General features: G+C 35.8%; 1 protein-coding gene across 1 annotated transcript; it reads right to left on the reverse strand.

The window, feature by feature from the left end:
• Positions 1-2,791: 2,791 nt before the first annotated feature.
• LOC135683570 (serine/threonine-protein kinase NLK) lies at positions 2,792-15,317 on the reverse strand. The gene is made up of 10 exons (XM_065198869.2): positions 14,945-15,317; positions 14,298-14,427; positions 13,776-13,831; positions 10,210-10,316; positions 8,906-8,991; positions 8,377-8,439; positions 7,817-7,880; positions 7,205-7,606; positions 6,198-6,369; positions 2,792-5,676 (listed from the first exon to the last, which is right to left on the reverse strand). Exons 1-10 carry the CDS (start codon positions 15,121-15,123, stop codon positions 5,625-5,627), a joined length of 1,311 nt encoding a protein of 436 aa, XP_065054941.2. The 5' UTR covers positions 15,124-15,317; the 3' UTR covers positions 2,792-5,624.
• Positions 15,318-21,084: the final 5,767 nt, after the last annotated feature.

Below are 21,084 nucleotides of genomic sequence, written 5' to 3' on the forward strand. Positions count from 1 at the left end.
GGTTCATGTATATTTCTTGTTGATCACTGCATCAGTTAGTTGTGATAAACTTTTTCGTTTCATAGCACTTTGTTACATTAGAAAGGAAGGTGTCTCTAAGAATTGGTCCCTTTTTGATCCCTTGTTTATGATTGAAAAATTTGCCTAACAATGCAAACTGTTTCAAATATAAATCCTTTCATCTTATGCCAGTTAGCACTGGTGACGCCAGCCAGAAAAAACTGGGGTGGACAAAAAAGTTTTTTAGCATCCCTCTTCAGAATCTCAGAAAACATGAGCAACACCTTTTCAGTATTTTTATCTATTTCAAAACTTTTGGAAAAGCAACTTTCTCAACTAGCATTTTTTGTAACGGGGCTTTTTTGCAAATACGAAAGTCAAAATCGATCTGAACACCCTCCCTCCAAGGTTCGAAACAGAATTCGAGAAATTAGAATGTTCATGTCCATGTCCAACCCAGCTCACCCTGTGGTGCCGCTACTGCCAGTTAGTTGCCATGTAATAAAAGGTTATAACATCCATTCATTTTTATCAGTAACATTATCAGTTCATGGTTCATGTAAAAATTGTGAAGCCTCAGTTGAAACCAGGGTTTTTAAAAGCAAAAGAAATGAAGAATTCCAATTCTTGTTGACAAGGATATTGTTGCATTCTGTTGTGAATCAAGTAATTGATTTATAGTAGGCTCAAAAATATAAACAACTGCAATATTTCATTTCATTTCATTTTTAAATATTTATACAGGTTTACAGATTTCAGTAATAAAAAAATAACTGTTTTACAAATCGACATGTGCAAAAACAGAAAAGCCTAAATTAAAGAGAATTACAATGTACAATAAGTTAAAATCAAAAAGAGCATAACAGAACTAAATGTAGAAATAAAATGTACCTCTCATATGGATTTTTTAAAGGTAGCAAGGGATGGTGCCAATTTAGTTTCCTTATTCAGCTCATTCCATAATTTTGCTCCGCGATATGAAAATGCTTTTTGGCCTGTGCATGTTCTTGAAAGAGGTACCTGCAAGTTTGTTTCAGTAGAGCGAAGATTACGAACACTGCCCTCTGAGCATTTGCTGAAAAGTTCTCCTAAATATTGAGGAGCAAGAGAGTTCAATGCCTTTGGGTCAGCGTTGCTGTTTCTTTTTTGATAAGATCTTTAATTGAGGGCCAACCAAGATTTTGGAGCAGTGGGACAGCAGGAGCATCGAAAGAACTATTTGTAGTTATTCTTGCAGCTCTATTCTGAATTTTTTGAAGAGAATTGCGATGTAATCTTGTTTTGTTTTATAATCACTTCAACATAGGGTCCCACAATCTAGCGATGAACAGCACTGCCTAACCCTAATTCTCCGCCTGGTCTACTACAGTTTTTTATTTCTTTGTCATCTCAAATTGTTTATTTGAAGACAGTTTCTCATAAAATACTTTTGGTAAGGTTGCCACATTCGTTTAAAAGGAAATGTTAATATTGTGGATGGGTTAGTAAAAGCAATCGTCGTGGTTGGCGGTGAGAACATTGAACGGAAAGGTCTTGCAAAGGTTTAGAATAACCTTTTTAGTGCAGCGAGTAGTTAAATTTTTTTACACTAAATGAGGAACGAAAATAAGAAGGAGAAAAGAAATAATGAAACACAGTTTAGCAATAAAACGTGAAAATAAGGTTTCTCTAGTGTTAATTGAAGCCCCCCCCCCCCGTGTATTAATTTCAGAAGAATTTACCCTTCCCCGTCGCTTATTAGCACCCCCCTTCTATTAAATTTTACAAATCAAGTCATTTGATTTTCATTATTCGTTTTTTTCCATAGTTTCTTGTAAAATCTCAATCTTACAAAGGAAACCGATGATTTTTGACTTGGAAGTCAAAAGCTGTAAATTGGATTTAACTTTGTATGATTGCAATTTTCTCTCAAATTATGCAAGAAACTGAAACCAAATTTTGACAGTATATTCTAAAAGGTACTTTGATTTCAAAGAAGGATTGCCGACATGAACATCCCCTTCTATTAGCACCCCCTTCTATTGAAAATTGGTCGGAATGAACACCCCCTTCTATTACCATTCTATTAGAGACACTAGAGTATAGACAGAAGAACTAACATAAACTGAAAATAACGATTAAGCAATTTTTTAAAGTTGGGTTGTTATTTTGCAAAAGCTGATTGTAAAAATTTCCGGAAATTAAGTGGTTCTAATAAAAACTACTCCAGACTTGACCAAACTCTCAAGCTTGGCTTGTCAAAATATCTTAAATATTGTTATATTTTAAATTTTCTAATTAGATGGCCTGATAATGTTTTTTGGCAAGGTGGATACTAGATATTCACAGTTTTATAACGAGTGTTCCACCTCTGCCTTGGCAACACAGGATCATCGATTAAATCAGACCTTTACCTTTCTCGAAAATTCTTACAAAGAAAAAATCTCCCGATTTTTCGTTTCCTATATTCTCAAAAATATTCTTTATCGCGTTTTACTTTCACGCAACAGCTGATACTCTCTTTCTCATTCTTTTACGTCTTTGAGAGTTCGTTCATTAGAAAATATACTTTGTGTGCCGGTTTAGGCCAGAGAAATAACAAAACATCGTCATTTAGCATACGAATTCTCACAATATAGCAGCCTACATTTCTTGCTACTTCTGCCTAAAAAATGATTCTGCTCTATAGGAAAATGGAGGGCCGTGAACCCCGGCCCCTTAGTTTGGGGGCCCTGCACAAGCAATGAACCTAGCTCCTACGACTGGACCTCCACATAAATTTCACAGGATAGACCTCAGAGAGAAACACAGGTCAAATTCCAAATTCATAATAAACACTACAGGATTTAAGAAGGAGAAATAAAAAGTTAAACTACAAAAATCATAGTAATACAACAACTAAGATATCTTAAACTTTCAAATATGTACAAAAATTTTTTTGACGCAATTTTCCATTTTGAAATAAGTTTAATTGACTTTACATCTCAATTTACAGTTATCAACGTAGCTTATGTTGTAAAAAAACATTAAATAGTTACATACAGGAATAAATATAAACTATTGATTATCAGTGATGATTGTAAATGGAACACAATTAACAGGCTATATGAACCATATTTTCCATTGATTTCTAAAAGCTTACAATAGATTCTTAACTGGGCTCTTTTGACACCCCTAGTCTTGCCTGCCTAAAATTCAAATCAAAATTGCAGCGAAATTACGTGGACGCTGTCTAGAACGGCATTAGCCTAAAGTCGATTTTATGGGCATTTGGTTAGAGGATACCAATCCAGAGTCAGTTAGGCTAGACAATATTTTGGAAAAGAAGCGAGCAAATGCTATATCTGGCGACTGAATGGATCAAGATAATTTCGTTTATGGTTCAACAATTGATCCATGAAAACTGTATTGCAAAATGAGATAATTGTTTTGCTTACAAGGAAGCATTTAAGGGTGAAAATTATTATTAAGATTTAAAAATTGATAACAGTGCTAAATAAACATAGTTAATCTAGTCGCTGATTTCTGCCATTTCTGCAGCGTCCTATGGAATTATGAGACATAAAGATTTACAAAAAGCGGTATGGTTGGCCATTGGTAGGACGAAATCCTAATTCACGTTTGTGTATTCATAAGGCAATTAAAAATCCAGGCTCCAAGAATGATTTTAGCTACTTATCAAGACAATAAGTTTACCGAACGTTGCAATCACCTTCCCTCTTGAAATCAAAGTGCCTAGTGCATTAGTGTCTTGTAACGAACAGGTTTTAAACAACAAACCGTTTTCCTTTAAAGGTCATCGGTTAAAAGTACATACTTTTAAGGGAGAAATATAATACTTGGATAAAAGAATATTCCTAGGAAACAACAATTAAAGAGGAAGAAAAGGGGGCTGTGTCACCTACAAAAATCATTATCGTTTTTCAAATTTGGGACAAGTCAAACGTTGGAATAATTGGCCCAAAGTCACGTGCCTGCATCAGATTAATGATTACTTAATTAATGTTAACAAACTTTATATAAACAAACATACGACAATATGATGTGCATTTTCCAAATTGATTATTCTGGTCACTAAATCCTAAAACTACCCATCGTTAACAATATTCAGCTACCGTGTTTGTCTGTGAAATTTTGCAATGTTAAACAATACATTTCAGAAGGGATGTCCAAAAGTCTTGGCTTGAAAAAGCATGCATCAACTAAAGGACTATCTGACGGCAGTAATACAGTGATACAACAACTGTAAGTATAAGTCAATCACAATCACAAGTGGTGATGTTTGATGATAACGGTGATGATTGCAATGATTTATAATGATTTACGATTGGTGAATAATGATTGGTGGTTGATAATGAAGATGATACTACCAATGACTATGGTGATTGTGATCATGATGTCGACAAACAAGAAGATCATCTGACATGACAACTACAGACAAAAACACGATAACTGTCGTTGCTAACAACCAAAATTACCAGATAATCCCAATGGAATCCAACTTCTCCAAAACTTGCTCCCATGAAATCAAGCCATCATATCAAACAATCAATAAATCAATCTACTAGCATCAATAGATGATCTACAAGTTTTCAAACCAATGCTGCATTAAGCACACTAGAAACAAGCATTTTAGTTAAACATGGCAAGGTTGGCAAAAATTTGACGTATATCTGATTTATTCACGACCTTGGATTGGCTTTAGGCTGATTAAGGCTTAAATTGTGAGAAAAGTTCGATAAAACCATCTTTGTTTCATGAGTAAAAAGGAATCCTAAGAAACAGCTGATGATTTGTTCGTTTGATTATTAAAAAAGCAAAAGAATTACACAATTTTTGGCAAAAATAGGCGATTCAACTTATTCAAACTCGATAACAAGGCTGGACCGAGACGAAATTCTTTGGTTAATAATTAATATTTAACAGCAAATTCTTAAGAAATCACACCAACTTTTTTACAAATCGCCAACTTCGCTCGTACAGCGATTGTATTTTGCACCACTAACAGTGAGAAATATCTAAACAAAACTCACAACTTTTTGTTAAAAAAAATAAATTGTGGATTTTGATACCAGCGTCTCTTTAGATGAAAAAAGCTTCGAGAAAGAAATTTTTTAATTGCTATTGAAAAGGAAATCACCTTCTAAGGCCAATAACTCTATTCCAAGGCTGGCAGGCTTTAAATTCTTTTAAGGAAAAAGTGTCGAAAAGTTCTCAAATATATACTCTTTAAAAAAAATTTACGAAGACAGATGGTAAAATTTATTTTGTTATGAGCAAAAGACCGCCAGTGATTGTTAAGGGAACTGATTGAAGAAAATATTTTTGGCCATGCGTTGGTGAAATTTAGTTCTCTTGATCAATATTTCTAAGAAATTTGCAAATGGTGCTTATTTCTTTTATACTGGAAAATAAGAAACGAATACAAGTTAGGAAGGGTATATGGAAAAGCGCTTGAATCTTGTGTGCTTGTGGCTGGCACTGTAATGAAGTTACATCTTGCTAAGCAAAACAAAGTATTTGCAGTTTTTGAACTGCCAAAACAAATAAATGTTGATTTAGAAATAGATTAATAATATATTTACAAATCTTCGATTCAAAAATTTGATGAGCGTTCAGTTAATTATAAACAGAAAACAGACTAGCTACCAAAGCCGAGGCGATTCAGCGATGTCAGGCTGTGGCGCGACGGATGAGCTGGAAAGGAAACACAAAACATATCGATAAATTTCAAATAAAATACAGCAGTATGAAAAAAGCTGCTTAATCTATTGATGTCAGTGATTGGTGAAAATTTTGGCTAACAATTCGTACATAAGAGATATTTTGAAAGACGAAAATATTCATGGGCGTAGAGGATGCTAAATGTTTATGGAGGGGGGCTTCGTATGGATTTTGCCCGAATATTATCGCTCCATTGAGATAGAACCGCTCGACAAGAGATTTAAATGTGATAAATTTGCCTGATTAGGGCGAATGCAGCCCTCCCAGCTCTTATGTCTTCAACGGCTATGCGAATATTGATCTGTACGCAATAAAAAAACTTACATTAATTTAAAGCGATTGAAGGGAAAACACGCCAGAATGTGATAAAATGCCACGCAACCAGATATAGAATGGGATAAAATTCTCTATAGAGGAAGTAAGGTACTCAGAAAGAAGAATAACATTCTTCCTTTCCAAAAAACAAGCATAATCGCAAGGAAAGCAAGACCTACCTTTGAAAAGTTTTATATACAGGAGATGACATGTTCAGGCAAAGTGGGACAGTTCCGGACTTGCGATGATGATCGATTATGAATCTAAAAATGTGTTCCTTAACACTTTTTACCGAGTGGAGACCATCTTCATATGTAAGGTCGTACGGGATAGGGCATATTGGCTCAAGATCTGAAAAAACGATATTTTGGTTATCAAAAGTTTGATGATAAAAAGACTGGCGTATATCAAATCGAATGTGGGCCATCGAAAGAGGATTTTAAGAAATCACCATAACGGCATTTGCTGAAAAGTTAAGCAAACAGACCATCAGCAATACATCGACACAAGTCTAAGGCTAAAAATTTTAAATTTGAAATCTTTCTAAATCTCTTAGAGCCAAACTGATGAGTTTTTTAGATATAAATTGTAGCATAACATGAGCTGCTTTACAAGCACAAGAAGGTTGTAGATCTTTGCGAAACTGAAAAAGTTCATTTAAATTGAGAGACAAGGCTCAGTGTCTGGGCAGCTGGAAGAAAGTGCAATTAAAGTGAATAACAAAAGACAGTTGTAAACACGAAAGAGCTTTTACGGCGTCAACAAAGAAGGCCCCTCAACAAAATGCTTAAATGTGGCAGCATAAAAGATGATTTAGCATCTTTTGAGAGCCATCAACATTAGGTGTGCCAGCTTTGATGTATATTCAGTTACAAGCAGGTGCTAGCACAGTTAATTAAATTAAATCCGAATAAACATTAGGAAATGCATGTTTTTGTAGTGAATCTGAAAGAAACCTTATGTTTGAAACTGCTTCTGTAAAGCTGTCAAACAAAATTTGAAGAGGCTATAAAATAGCTAATATTTAGAGACGATCGGACATTTAAATGGATGATAACAAAAAATAGCTAGGATTAAAATTTATAAATTGTAGACTGCCTGTACAACCAATAAGTTACAACAAAACAGATGTTTGTGTTTTATTTGAAACTTAAACCCGAATAACAGTTCACGAAAGCAAACTTACCTCCACAATACTGCCGTCCATTCGGGGTATTATGGCAGCATGTACACATACAAGTGTGGTATCTTAGCCGGCCTTCATCGAGGTAAGGGTGCGACAAGGCATCCGTTGCAGAGATGCGCATGTCAGGGTTAAAAACAAGCATTCTACATAGCAAATGCACTGCTTCGTGCGTGGCAAGGCTTGACAAGTTATACAGACGATGCATTGCAGGCGGTTTGAATGCCTGAGACATTATGTATTTGAATGCTCCATCACTGGCACCTGCAGCTCTGATGTCACTTGGATGTGGAGTACCAAGAAGGTCTATCGTTTGGTTCAGCTGCTGTATAGGGCTCTGTGCTTGAAACAAAATTTTGCGACCTAACAACTCGGCGAAAATACACCCAACCGACCACAGATCCACTGTAAGAAAAACAAAGACAATTAGCATGCAAAAACGTTCATCCTATTTTTATCTAGCATCTTGCGAATAGCTTCAAAATAGAGATCTTTATTAACGAGCTTTATAACAAAACCTTCAGAGATTTAAATACTAACTGAAGGTAACGATTAAGGTAACGTAACGAAAGGTAAAGAAATATTATAAAATGCCTTGTGGCCAAAAATACTTACCCCCATAAGAATGATATGTAGATCCAGTGAGTAACTCAGGGGCTCTGTAATACTGAGTTACAACCTATTCAAGATATGGGAAAATTTTAAACTGCTTAGAAACAGAAGAGCTCATGGAGACTTGTATTAATGGCAAATTTCAGCAAATACCAAGGAGAGATTTTGCATTTTAAAACGTCATTTTTTCCTACATAAGAAATCAGCTGCATGACTGTTTCTAAGAACTAATTACTTGCATCTTATGGAAACTAGACCATAAACACCGTGAAAGAAAACTCTTTCTCGAATTGTTGTGCAAAGTTCTATTTCATTCTCGTAATATTCCCTCCTTAAACTATTTCCTCTCTTTTTGTCTATTTATTCTTCTTTTGTTTTTATGTCTCACTGCTTCCCTCAAATTTTCTGTCTACGCATTCAATTTGAAGCCCATTAACAGCTCTGCTTATATTATCCACCTAATCATCTACTACAACAATTGCAAAACCGTGAAATTTTAACAGCAACGTTATAAAAATAACATTAATGAAAGCTTTAAGAGTTATCAGTGGCAGCAGACATACCTCTTGTGTCATTTCCCTGCTTTTATCAAGCTCTTCACACCTGGCTAGCCCGAAGTCACATATCTACAAAAATAATAGCAACCTAGCTTTTCAATCACGTAAAGAAATGGCAAATTTAAAACACAACTTCTTGTTAAATCTCTTTTACCTTGGCATTAGTTCTTCAAAAGACAGCAAATGATCATACATGGAACACATGATACTTTGCTCAGTGGTTGACTTGCATCACATCTCCCGGACCATCCCTCCACTGATGTACAGGAGTCTTTCCTTCTATTCAAAGGTTAACTAACTATATAAAATGACCCCTAGCCCTTTATCACAGTAGTAACAATTCTGATAAAGTGCTGCCTGCCCCCCAACTTTGCTTAAATACCCTAAAAGCCCTATTCAGCCACTTTCTATAGAGACACCTTTTTGAGAATTCAATTAGCACCTTTAGGGCCTAATATTGCTCTTGTGGTAAATGCTTGAAGTATCAGCATAATCTTTTTGCATTCCTAAACAGATAAAAAGATCCAAGTTTTACCTTAAGTTGACAGTTGCTGTTAACCAGCAGATTGCCTGGCTTTATGTCACGATGGAGTATCCCAGCAGAATGGAGGTATTTCAAGCCTGAAAAAGATAGGTATAAACTTTCTCATACAAATCTGATACTGTTTCTATAAGGCCAAACTATCTGGAAACATGTATTACTATAATATTTTTATTTGGTCACAGCTTCTTGCTTTTGCAAATTGCGTAATGAATACCTTTGAAACTGAGATATTTCAATAACTGCTTTTCAACAAAAATACCAACTACGGAACATGAGCAATACAAACATAGAAAAAGTCTTAGGCTTGTATTAGGAACTAAGGGAGCTAAATCAAACATAAGTATGCTTGTATTAGGAGCTAAGGGGGAAAGTTAGAAAAAGAGGTTGGCAGGGAGGCACAAATTCTTTTGAATACGAAATGTAACAATTTCTCAACAAAATTTTTCAAGGAGGCTTTGCTGGTGGAATTGATTCTGAAATTTTATGAGATGCAAACTTACACTATTAATAACTGTGATCAGCACAGCTAGAGTCATTTCAATTTTGTGGTCTAAATTGATGAATAACTGTTATGGCAATCAAGATAAAAGATAATAGCAGTTGGAGCATTTTCACTGGCAACGATGTTTACTCTAATAACTTGCATAAGATTATCTAGGGACAGCAGATGGTTGAGTGTGTGGATGTCTTTGGGATTAATTGAAATCCTATAAGCTATCCTTGAATATGATAAAACAGAGTACATATCTATTATGTATGTACAAATGAAGGTTTAAAATAAGGGTCGCTTTCAACTGGCTGCATTCAATTTGATGTATCATCAATACGACATTCGAAAGCCTTAGTTATCTGCTTGCTTTCAAACGTTTTTACCATCAATTATTTGCAAAAAGCATCTTTAACTTCTCTTTAATTCCTAGATGTCATTATTTATCTCTAAAGTTTCATTTATAAATTGGTATTCAGTAGAAAGAGTAGAAAATCTTTAAAAATGAATACAAAAGCTAACAATATCTGATAAAACACATAAGAAAAATTTATATGAAACTTATGAATCTTCAGCAAAGGATTCTGTGCATTCTCCTTTGAATCTCATAAACTACTGGCATGTTAAACTATACATTTTACAGTAAAAAGTCTGACTCTGTGCCACTAAAGATCTTAAGACCATATAATCTCTAAAAACATGTTTACAGAAGTCTAAGTCTAACTGTTCAGTGACATGTCCTGCCCAAACCTGTACCAGGACAGCCCAAAATGAAAAGATCCAATAACATAAACTCAAAACAACTTACCTCTTAATATTTGGTACAGGAACACTTTTACATGGTCTGATGTTAATGGTTGAGGTGAGACAATAATCTTATGCAGGTCTGACTGCAGGAGTTCAGTAATGACATATCTTCAAATGAGTCAAGGTCAAATATGCAATAGAGTTGGGCCTTTAGAATCTTAAGAGGGGTTTTTTAAGTCCAGGGTTGTATTGCTTTTGGTACATGATAGTCCTTCTTTCAAAAGGTTTTAAGAGTTTTATTAACTATACATGAGTAAAGTAAAGTACTAAAATCAACTATACATGTGTAAAGTAAAGTACTAAAATCAACTATACATGTGTAAAGTAAAGTACTAAAATTGTAATGAAATGAACATAAATAGTATAGTAAACTTTGGTTATAGTTGCACCAAACATTGCATTAAAATTGGTGACTGTAAACAGGGTGTGACTGTAAATTGAGGTAAATTGGATAGCTTTGCCAATTAGGTTCTAAATTTTATGTGACTGTAGCGGGTAGTAAACCAGAGTGAATATAAGCAGAGTCAACTGTAGTTTCTTTTGAGGTTGGAGTTAGTATGGATTGTCTGATAATAGAGTGACTTTATAGGTTTTCTAATTGTAATGCTTCCTAGCTCTTTCTCTGGGTAATCAAGGGCAGCCCTTGCCACATAACATCCTTGTTAATGAACAATGATTTAAATTGCATAGTATAAAAGAAGTCACATATATTGTCTTTCCTTCATCCATATATCTGGAGAGAACTTTGATCACCTGCCAATTTATAATATTTCAATGCACTTATAACAATTTTCAAGTGTGATATTTTGAATGGATTTGCAGCAATTTCAATTGATTTTATTCAAATACACAATTTGCCAGTGTTGGTTTTCTCCAATTATGAGTTGCTAATAAGTTACACAGTGGAATTTCAGTTGAGCCTCAGCAGGAGGTTCTTATCAATTTAGTATCTTTTAAAATTATAGTTTAGGTTCTATTCAATTGTCTTTAATTCCAATTTAATGTTGTATTTTATGTCAATATATTTAAACTTCAAGACATGCTTTTTTGCATTTCCAATTCCATTTTTGCGATGCAATACTGATATCTACTCTGACAATAGAAAGTGAAACACCTCTAAATTGTAGCGCAAAACTTCTAAAATTGAAACACTATTTAAATAATAGCCTCCTTAGAAACTAGGTCAATCAAGGTGATTTTGAATGTGGTTTTAATTGCCCCTTTTTGGCCTACAGGTTCCTACAATAGAGAACTACCTTAGGTGGGCTGCTATTCTACATTGCTTTGCATTATTAAAAATTTTAGAGGATGCTGTCAGTGAAACTTGCTTCTCTAAAATTCAATTAAGAGCCCATACCTTATACATCTCATTGAATTTCAAATTACATTAAATAGGCAATTGGTGATCATTTAAATTAAAAATTCTAGAGAGAAATACCTGTAGGAAGCACTTATTTCATATTACTTTTTCACTAAAAAACTCAGGCACAATTTCCTGATTGCCTCCAGCTTTATTGGTTTTTTGAATAATACTTCAAAAGCAAGCAATTAAATTTTATTGCACTATATATTTTCAAGTGCTATATTTGATTCCAAATGAATACTAATGGCCTGTAAATTAGACCCATTAGTACAACAGCTCAAAATCGAAAGAATGACTTGAAAGGAAACAAAAAGTATTTGAATGGAACTGTTTTGAATTACACAATTGCTATAAAAATATCTGATTTCAAATGAAAACACAACAGAGTCAGAAATATTTCAACCTAAGTTGCGTAATGACATCATTTTGCTTTATGTTGTTAGATCAAGCCCTGCTGTTCTACTAGGAACCTTTAGAAATTTAATTGTGATTCCCTAAAACAATTGAACTGGCTAAACAATAAAAATACATCAACAGTATTCTAAAGCTTTGTGTTGGGTGTTTCATACTTAGCAAGTGGATCAGAATATCTTATCACCTTGTTATAAGGGCTAACAGGATAGAACCAGGGCGTAATGATTTAAGTACATTTCCTAACAGCTCACAAAGAACCCTAAGATTCCTATCATGCAATCTAACTTCCTTTTGTAATAACAGGTTACAAAAGCAGGAGAAAAATAATTCTGACGCAGTAGAACTATTAAAATTTAACCTGGGTGATACCAGTTGTTAACTCCTTAAAATTTCCCACACAGCATACTTAATTACAAAAAATTTGGTATCTCAGTACAAAGAGAAGCTTTTTTAAATTAATCTTATTCAGATAAAAATCAAAGGCAGCCACTTTGACATTCCTTGGATGCCAAAAACTGGATTTGTGTCCTCTTCAACATTACAGTATGAATCCTGGCAGCATTGTTCACCTAATCAAATATTCTGATTACTTGAATAGAAAACATGTTTTCATTCAAACAGGATAGCTTCCATTCATGAACCAGCATGTCTTTTTCAAAAATTATTGCACAACTTCTTCCTATTACAGAAAAGCAGTGCCAAAAAAGTTCAAAATAAGATTGTATGCTCTACTTTGATCTGTGAAAGGAGTCATGCTTATCGATAAATATAATTTTTTTCCTTTAAAGTCATACAAAACACAGCAGACTCCAATTATGGTCACACCAAATTTTGCTTGAAAACTTGCAACTGTAAATGAAGTGTGACTGTAAGCAGAGCTAAATATAATAGTTTGGCATTTTTGGGTTTAAATTTACATGAGCAGAGTGACTGCAAGCAGAGTCTACTGTATTGTGTGAATGTCCTAAACTTTTTTTGAAAGAAAACTTTTTGGACTATACCTAAGAATCAATATTCTAACAAATTCAAATTTGACAAGACCTATTTTTTATTCAGAGGCTTAGTGGTTATGTTGATGGCAGCATTTTAGCTGTTTGGCCAGTAAATAACTTTCATCTATCAGATATATCTAATATTGACAAAGGATTAACATTACTGCTAAGAAAATAGTTAATGTATCAAAAATTGAACGAGGAGGTTTCTTACCAAAGAAAATCAAGGACCTATGTCTGCCTAGAATTATTTTTAAAAGGAGCATATTAACAAAGGATCCCTCTAATATCATCATACGGTAATACAAGCCAAACAACATTTAATGCTTGATATGAAACAGTTTTTTAACATGAACACCAGGTGGTAGAGGGACAATATTATTGATAAAGATTAGCGCATTTCGTAAGCAGCCGTCTCTAATGGACGTGAGAAATTTTCTGATGTGGCAAAAGAAGACTTTAACCATGAAAACCATCAAGTCACAGAGCGGAAAAACTTTGCATAGAAATAGTTTGCAACTAATGAAGTTTTTTGTTAAAATCAAAACATAGTTAAAGTTGTCTGTATCAAATAAAGCCAAGCCCTTGCGTAACTACCGGCCCTAATAATCGAGCTTTGATTGACGCAATTACCATTCTGAACTGGTGAAATTAAAGGTTACTTTATTTAAACGGACAAAATGCACATGTATGTTGATTAGAGATTCACCTGTCTTGAGTACCGTCACGAGATCACGAAAATTCGTAAAAGTAGATTAAAACATAATGTACTCATTCTTATACACATGAGAAGGATACAGTTCGTGGAAGATATCGATTGGGTCGGGTTGCAAGATATCCAATGCTTTCACAACCTGAAAATGAGTTGATGTTTTGTTTATGAAATATACTAGGTTTATAGTTTGTTAAAAAGCTCCGATAAACGAAATGACCAAGCGGCATAAGGTCGTTGTTCATGAAAGTACGACACGAGAGGGTGAATAGCAGTAATGATTCAGTTCAGAATTTCAAATCGCTAAAACGTTTGTCCAGTAAGTATCAAAGATTGTCCTTAAATATTGAAAATCTGTTCTACCCCGACGAATCTCCCTCCAATTGCGGAAGGGATAGCGTGTAATGACTGCTTCCCATAACACCAAGACAAACGACAGGACGCTTCCTTGTAAACACCAAACCAAACCCCATCAAATTTGTTTAACCGGTCGGGAAGTTGTGATTCAACCCCTAAAACTTTTTGATAGATAATAAATTGCTAAAACCATTGTTAAAATTTATATCCGTAGTTTTCATAGCAAGGAAAATAGCAAGGTACGAACTTACATTTTCGTGTTTGAAGAAACAAAGCATTCTGAGTTCACGGTAGACACGCTTGCTTGAAACAATGTTCTGGAAAACATTTGGCATTTTCTTTAACGCGACTCTCTTGCCACTCCTTGGATCTGTAACAGCCCTGAAATAGAACCAATTCATTAGAAACCCTTATCGCAAAAGTTGTAATTTTCATGGGAAGTCGGCGCAAAAGCGAAGTCTGCCGTTTCCTGCTTCAGACAGGTCCTTGAAAGACGCCCCTTGCGACATTCTAACCGAAACAAATATTTTTTGGTAATACACTTCAACATTTTCAGACTTGAATACTGGGAAAATCTACACAAAGGGTACTGAAAGCCCTGCTTTCATACTGTAACACCAACATGAAGTCAATGGTCTCAAAAACCAAAACAAAGAACATCCCATCTCCCCAACCTCTAACTTTGTATGTTCTACAGGTACATTTTCTCAGTGATAAAATAAAACAGTTAATTCAGTGTATTTATGATAAAACGCAATGACTGGAATGATTTAATGGACAGAAATCGGTAGGTGTTTACAAAACTGAGAAAATAGGGAGGCAGAACGGCAGTTGAGCGGCTTCCTTTACAAATTAAAAAATTCTCGAAAACTCTCAATCTTATATTTAAACGGCTTACCAAACAACTCCAAACGCTCCATAACCGATGGGTTTATCTGCCTCGACATTTTTGCGTGCGATTTCATGGTCGTGGTGTTTGGCTTGCTCGGGAAACAAGTTATGATGAGGTTGGGAGGAATCCTTGCCCGGCATAGTTATAGGATGGTGGAGTACAACACGAGTTTTGCAGAGAGCCATGGCAAATTAGAATGAGCAGCAATGCAAGAAGCGACAGCTGAACAACATCACGGTGTGATCCACTACCAGTTGCTCTACTCTGTGCGGTGCAGGATGGTCCAGTTTGCGTGCAAGGAGGAGGATCGTTCTACCGCCCTCAACACCCCTCACCAACACTTCATCTTCCAAGGCCTAAGCACGATCAGAGGACTTTAATCTTACACGCATGCGCAATTTCTCTTTATTGTCTCAGGGGGCAACGTTGTTAGAATCCTCTGGTTTCGCCCACGCAGCGTCAATTGAGCACAATGAGATTGATTGAGCACTAACTTCTATATATTGATCTTCTTTGCCCTGTCTTGCGAATTGTTTTGATTTTGCTAATAAATTAGAAAGTATAAAAGAATTTCTGCCAGGTACGTATGATATTCTTACAAATAATCCCCATTTCATTTCCGAAACCATTAATTCAAACTTAGTTTGCAGTTTTGTAACGCCGGACTGACCGAGACCTGGGGTAGTCAAAATTTCGAATCACGAGAGAAATTTTGATTTGAAGTCAAAAATTAAAGCTTCATCTCAAATCACAGAGTAAGATTTGTTTTTTCTCATTTAGCGTGATAAAATTTTATAGTCAATCAGTTTTCCCTGTACCCCCTACTTGAAAATCATAACCAGGATTTCTAAATTAATATCGTGTTAGGTAGTTTTAGAAAATCAAAGAAAAGGCAAAATTCAGTGGAAATTTGAATGGATCGACAAAAGACTTTAAACGAATCTGAAATAAATATTTCTTCCTTCATTTGAATACCGAATAGTGATTCGTTTTTCCTTGGGAACAAAAATAAAAATGGGAACCTGCACGACGACAAAAAAAAGATTTTTGCAATATAGGTGATAAGGCCTACCATTTTGACTTAATCCAATTCTTTTCGCTTATTAGTCTGTTTGCAATTATAATGAGACACTAAAATCCAGAGTGTGTGCATTCTCAATATCTGAAAGAAGCTTTTTTAAGACCTAAAGCATTTGATTCTTGCGAGGAAGAAAATTATTTGATGCGAGTTAAAGTATATAAAGAATGTTGTCTTCATCATATGATAAGTTTTGCAAGAAAGTGCCAGCATGCTTAGATGTAGCTACTTTGTCAATAGAAAATTTGGGAAAAAGAGCAGTTGACTTGAAAATCTGATTAAAAGAATTTGAGAAATATTTTATTGGACCCCGAAGAATATAAAAATCAGGGTGGCAATGTTCTTATCATTCAAAAGTAGGTAATTTAATAACGATTGCAAGAGTAATGGCGCAATCGTTGCAGTTGATATGGATGGGAAAATCATAGGTGTGGCAGTGTCCAGAAACGTTTTCAACCTTCATCCGGCCAAAAAAATCATACCATATTTTCATATTTTGAAGCCCCCTTCGTTTTCAAATATTTGGTCACCCTCGGTCATCCTAGATTTCTTTTTGTTTCTACAACCTTCCTCCGGCCAGTGGCCGTGGGGCCGTGATGTTTCCCTGACTCGGAGGTGTGGCTTCATTGCCTCCTTCACTCAATCAAAGAAGCTTCTGTACTGGTATTCTTTCTCTGGTTTCTTTCAGTAAAGGTTGCTACACTCTATCAAATGTCAAACATTTCTAAAAGATAATAGATTTTAGCCACTGATCTTTAAAATTTATCGCAGCAAACCTATAAACCTGTCATTTAAATATAGCTTCGGTTTTGCAAGCGATACCCCCTAGCTTATTGAATTGCAGCGCATTGATCAGAAGTGACTCAGGAGAATGCTTTAATATTTAAACACGATGCGTACTATTTCAAAAATTTTTCTCAATGGCAGCAGGTGCACACACGCCATTGGTCTCAGAGTCATATCCCATCGATCATTTGCTGCGTTCCGAATATCTAGTAACTGCGTGTAGAGTGCAGCTTCAAAGGATACTTTCATGCTTTACTGGGAGTTACGACGGAAAGTTCCAGTTCTGAATGCAAAGTAAATAAGGCTCCAATTATTGAAAAAATTGAAATCGAGATTGGCAAGCTCCTCGTTGTGGAAGAACGGCTTCGGTCGCAGAAACCATGATCATTGCTCTTAATGGCAGTCGTTCACGATACTTTACAACGAAGGAAGAATAAAACCATGTATCAGTCATTTTCACCGTGGGTCATGGAAAGGGAACGCTCCCCCTGCTTTCTTTATGACACATAGATACCGCCTCGTATTGAAAAATGTAAGATACGTGCACATGTGCGTTGCGATGGCAACAAATAGCATGCTCTTTTATAGTATTTCATCTATTGAAAACGTTGGTTCACACTTTTCGCCATTCGAAGGCTTTGATTAAAACAGGCTCCTATTCATGTGGACGCGCTAATTACCACGCGCGCACAGTTCAGACGTGGCTTAACCGTTAAAAACAATTAATTTTAGAGCCAAGCAGCCGGCCACCTCTTTTATATCCTGAATGTTTTTACCTAAGTAACTCAGTATCGCAGCCACCGATCAGCCACCCCAACCAATTTCACACGATAACAATTTAGTTATTCTCACAATTGTCTTCAATGAAGAAAGAATCTAAACAGGGAACATAAAGCTGAGTTGGGTTTATTTGAGAACATTGAAAGTGATAAAAAGTGCATTTGAGTCTCTGATAAGACTTGCGAGGCGACTATCTGTATCCCTGTGGTATAATTCGAGACAAAGACCTCAAAGAAACTGCACGTTGAAGCGATCAGGCATATCTTTTATACTTAATGTCACTTCTACCAGCTTCATATAAGAGCTCTTTTTACCACCAGAGTTTTAAACTAGCGTCTTTGGCGGCTGAAAAAAACCATTTCTTAGATTTCTAGCTATTCGAAACTGTCCTTTTAACTTGGTTTGAATATTGGGGCAGCAGTTATCACGGACGGGGGGTGTTATCACTAAAAGCATTCATTATGCTAGCTGCTTGTGACTACCAGCAATGAATATGTTATTTGCTCAGGCTTGTATTGTAAGCGTGGAACACAGTCTTTTACTTGCAGGGCAGCAGGTTCAACAACACGTTACCTGCTTGTTATAAGGAGAGGATTTATATGGGAAGATAATTGACACCTACAAAACCAATCTGAATACACCTGCCCTAGCGAGCTAGAGTCGCATTCTTTTTACATGTATTTACTATTGAATCCACAGAGCTAGGTATTTACGAAACATAGAGCATCAATTCAAAGCAAGCGTCTTTTGCAGCCTCGGTTTGGCTTGGTTTACAGTCTCTATCTCAAAGCAACCTTGCACCTCTTTATACCTCTTTATTATGCGATGTAAAGTCAATAGCGTTATTTTAGTTCGTCTCCCGAAAACAGCAGGTTTCTTTATCCACAATATCCATATCCTCGTTTGAACATGCCAGTCATATGTTGTGCCATGAGTCGCTCTGAGAATTATTGATTTTACTTTGGATAATTAGATAAGCACATGGTTTATTGAAGTTTTTCTCTCCAGAAACCTTGAATTGTGTACAAGCATGCCGTCCTTAGCTGAAGTTGGGGACGCTGGAAGTGGGGTGCACAAGAAACACATACCCTTTACTTTTGGGAATCGCCTCTGTTCTAAAAATAACATTTTTAGGACTTTTTGAAAAGTGCATTGTTTTCTAAAACATATTGCCCCTTACTTGTTAAGACCACAGGAACCCCATCGGAGCAAATCAAAACGTGAACAGAAAATAAAAAAATGCCAGATTCTTTTATAATCAAAGGTTGAAGCTGTGAGCAGTGAATGCGCCTTCAATGCAATGCCTGAAATCCCAGCAGCAAGAGGCAGGATTAACGTGGTAGGCATATTCTTGGGAACCATAGATATAGAGATCTCGGAGAGAAGAAATTGTCATTAGGAACTTGATTCTGGTATCTTGCTATCAATGGCCTTTACCTTAATGCAATATCTACCAACATGTTAATGTTAAAGTGACCAATCATAAGCCTGATAGGACTATCTATTGTCCAGAACGCCTCATGAGAAATTCAAGCTCAATTATACAGACAGGAGATTCATGTAAACTTCAAAAAGAGACGGACAAAGTAAAGCTAAGAACCTTTCAAGAAGGATTTTTTAGCTACCTACTAGGCCTTTAGTATTCAATGTGAGGCTATTGTCTGTCACAATGATGCCTATAGTTGTTTTAAGCCTTCCCGCCAGGGCGCCTTCAAAATGCCATTTGTAAGACCACACTACCGACACTAGACCTCCTTGAATCGCGGTGGGAGGAAGCCAATTACCATCTTCAGAAATCTTTTCAGAATGCCATAATTGATCAATTATTGCGAACTTCGCTGATTACACAAAATAGATGAAACCGGCTAAATCTTTTGAAAAGTCTTCTTTGAGCTAATGGGAATAAAGCCATATGTAGAGGTCAGGATGCTCTTAATATGTCGATAAAAAGCCGATAAAAACCTTTCTCAATAGCATGTTAATGTCACCATGTGTTCTTTGATAATCTAACCGAATTCATTTAATCTTTAAGTTTCTAAAGTTGCCGTCAAATTCAAATCGCTTGCGCGCCAGTTTTCTTGTCTCAGCGGCGAGAAGAATAAATTCTCTGCCAAGAAATGAATCGCCATTAGCAATTTTGATTGTTTAAAGGTAATGTGTCCAGCTAAAGCAAGCGATTCTGCGGGGTTTTCAGAAACATGTGATTGCTCTTGTCATTGTCCCAGCCATTACGGTCTTTCTGTTTATCTACCTTGCTGCGAGGTTAGCTTTTCACGTGGGCAGTTTTTCGCAAAAATACTAACCAATCGCAAGCCGTTATTATGATGGATGGCTTGACAAGTTGGGTATACGCAGTCCTATATATGGACACATTACCTTTAATGACCTAAGCTTATTGTCCTCACAGGACCGTGCCTAAATACGGGACCGTCCCGAGGTTTCATTTAGGCATGGATCATGTAATTTTGTTACATATTCGTGTTCGGAAAACATGTCTCCTTATTTTCTAATATTATTTTAAAACATGTCATTTTTTTTATCAATACAAAATTATATTCTTCTTCTCTTTGCTCGGGATACAGAAGATACACTAAGAAGAAAAGACATTTAAATTTTAGGCATGAATTCATGAAATCCCATCTGATAAGAAAGAGGCTGTCAGCAAAAAAATTTGCGTCAAGCTTTAGAGAGCACTTGTAAAAGCAGTCTTGCCTTATAATAGCTAGATATAGAAAAAATACCCCAAACAAGATTTCTTGTATAAAAGATGCGACGAACAACCAATTTCAATAGATATCCTGAACGGTGGATGGCGGTTGTTTGTTTGGTCATATATTGCGTATTTGCGTTTACCTTTTGAGACAGCAGCAGTAAAGGAAATTCAATCCTACTTTGAAAGATCAGAAGAATTGTTCCGAGGTTGACCTTGAGAAACTACCGTAACAACATTGCCAGACAATACGACAACGACATTACCAGAGCAGAGCATGATCAATGAAGAGAGACTTTCAGCCCTAATTCAGGGATGCAATAGAAGTAACATTGCTGGGGGCTAAAGATGAAATTCTACAAAAAGTAGAAAAATTTCCTCAATTTTATCCAAACTACTGCACCTACAATGCCTGCCAAAAGTCTTTCTTTTGCGCTTCTTTTATGATCTTTCATTAAATCATCAACATTGTTTCAGGGGGAAGGGGGCGGAAGTAGTAACTTTTTTCATGAAAGGAATGAAAGATATCAAATGCAGCGTAAATTGCTGGGTGTTCCAAGTACTTTTGGCAGGAATTGTAGATGGGCACAGTTCACCCACTGCTACAGCCAATATGGTCCTGCCTTGATTTGAGATTTTTTCGATCAAAAGGGCCTATGATTCCCTTTACAATTCACAATAAAGTTGTTGGTGCATTATTATATTGTGCCTGATACATAACAAACGATAAATGGGATCCCTTGATGTAATCCCAGCAAAGTGCCTCAGTCGATAACCAATTTAATATTACAG

Source organism: Rhopilema esculentum, chromosome 7 (assembly GCF_057945365.1).
Source record: "Rhopilema esculentum isolate cy_ngs chromosome 7, ASM5794536v1, whole genome shotgun sequence".
Taxonomy (NCBI): Eukaryota; Metazoa; Cnidaria; class Scyphozoa; order Rhizostomeae; family Rhizostomatidae; genus Rhopilema; species Rhopilema esculentum.

Bases quoted from the DNA above. Each gene is read 5' to 3' on its own strand.
- LOC135683570 (XM_065198869.2), bottom strand. From the start codon at position 15,123: ATGGCTCTCTGCAAAACTCGTGTTGTACTCCACCATCCTATAACTATG. The intron at 10,317-13,775 runs GTATCCTTCTCA...ACTCATTTGAAG, and splicing joins ATCGATATCTTCCACGAACT to ATATGTCATTACTGAACTCC. The intron at 6,370-7,204 runs GTAAGTTTGCTT...TCGTTTTTTCAG, and splicing joins TGGACGGCAGTATTGTGGAG to ATCTTGAGCCAATATGCCCT.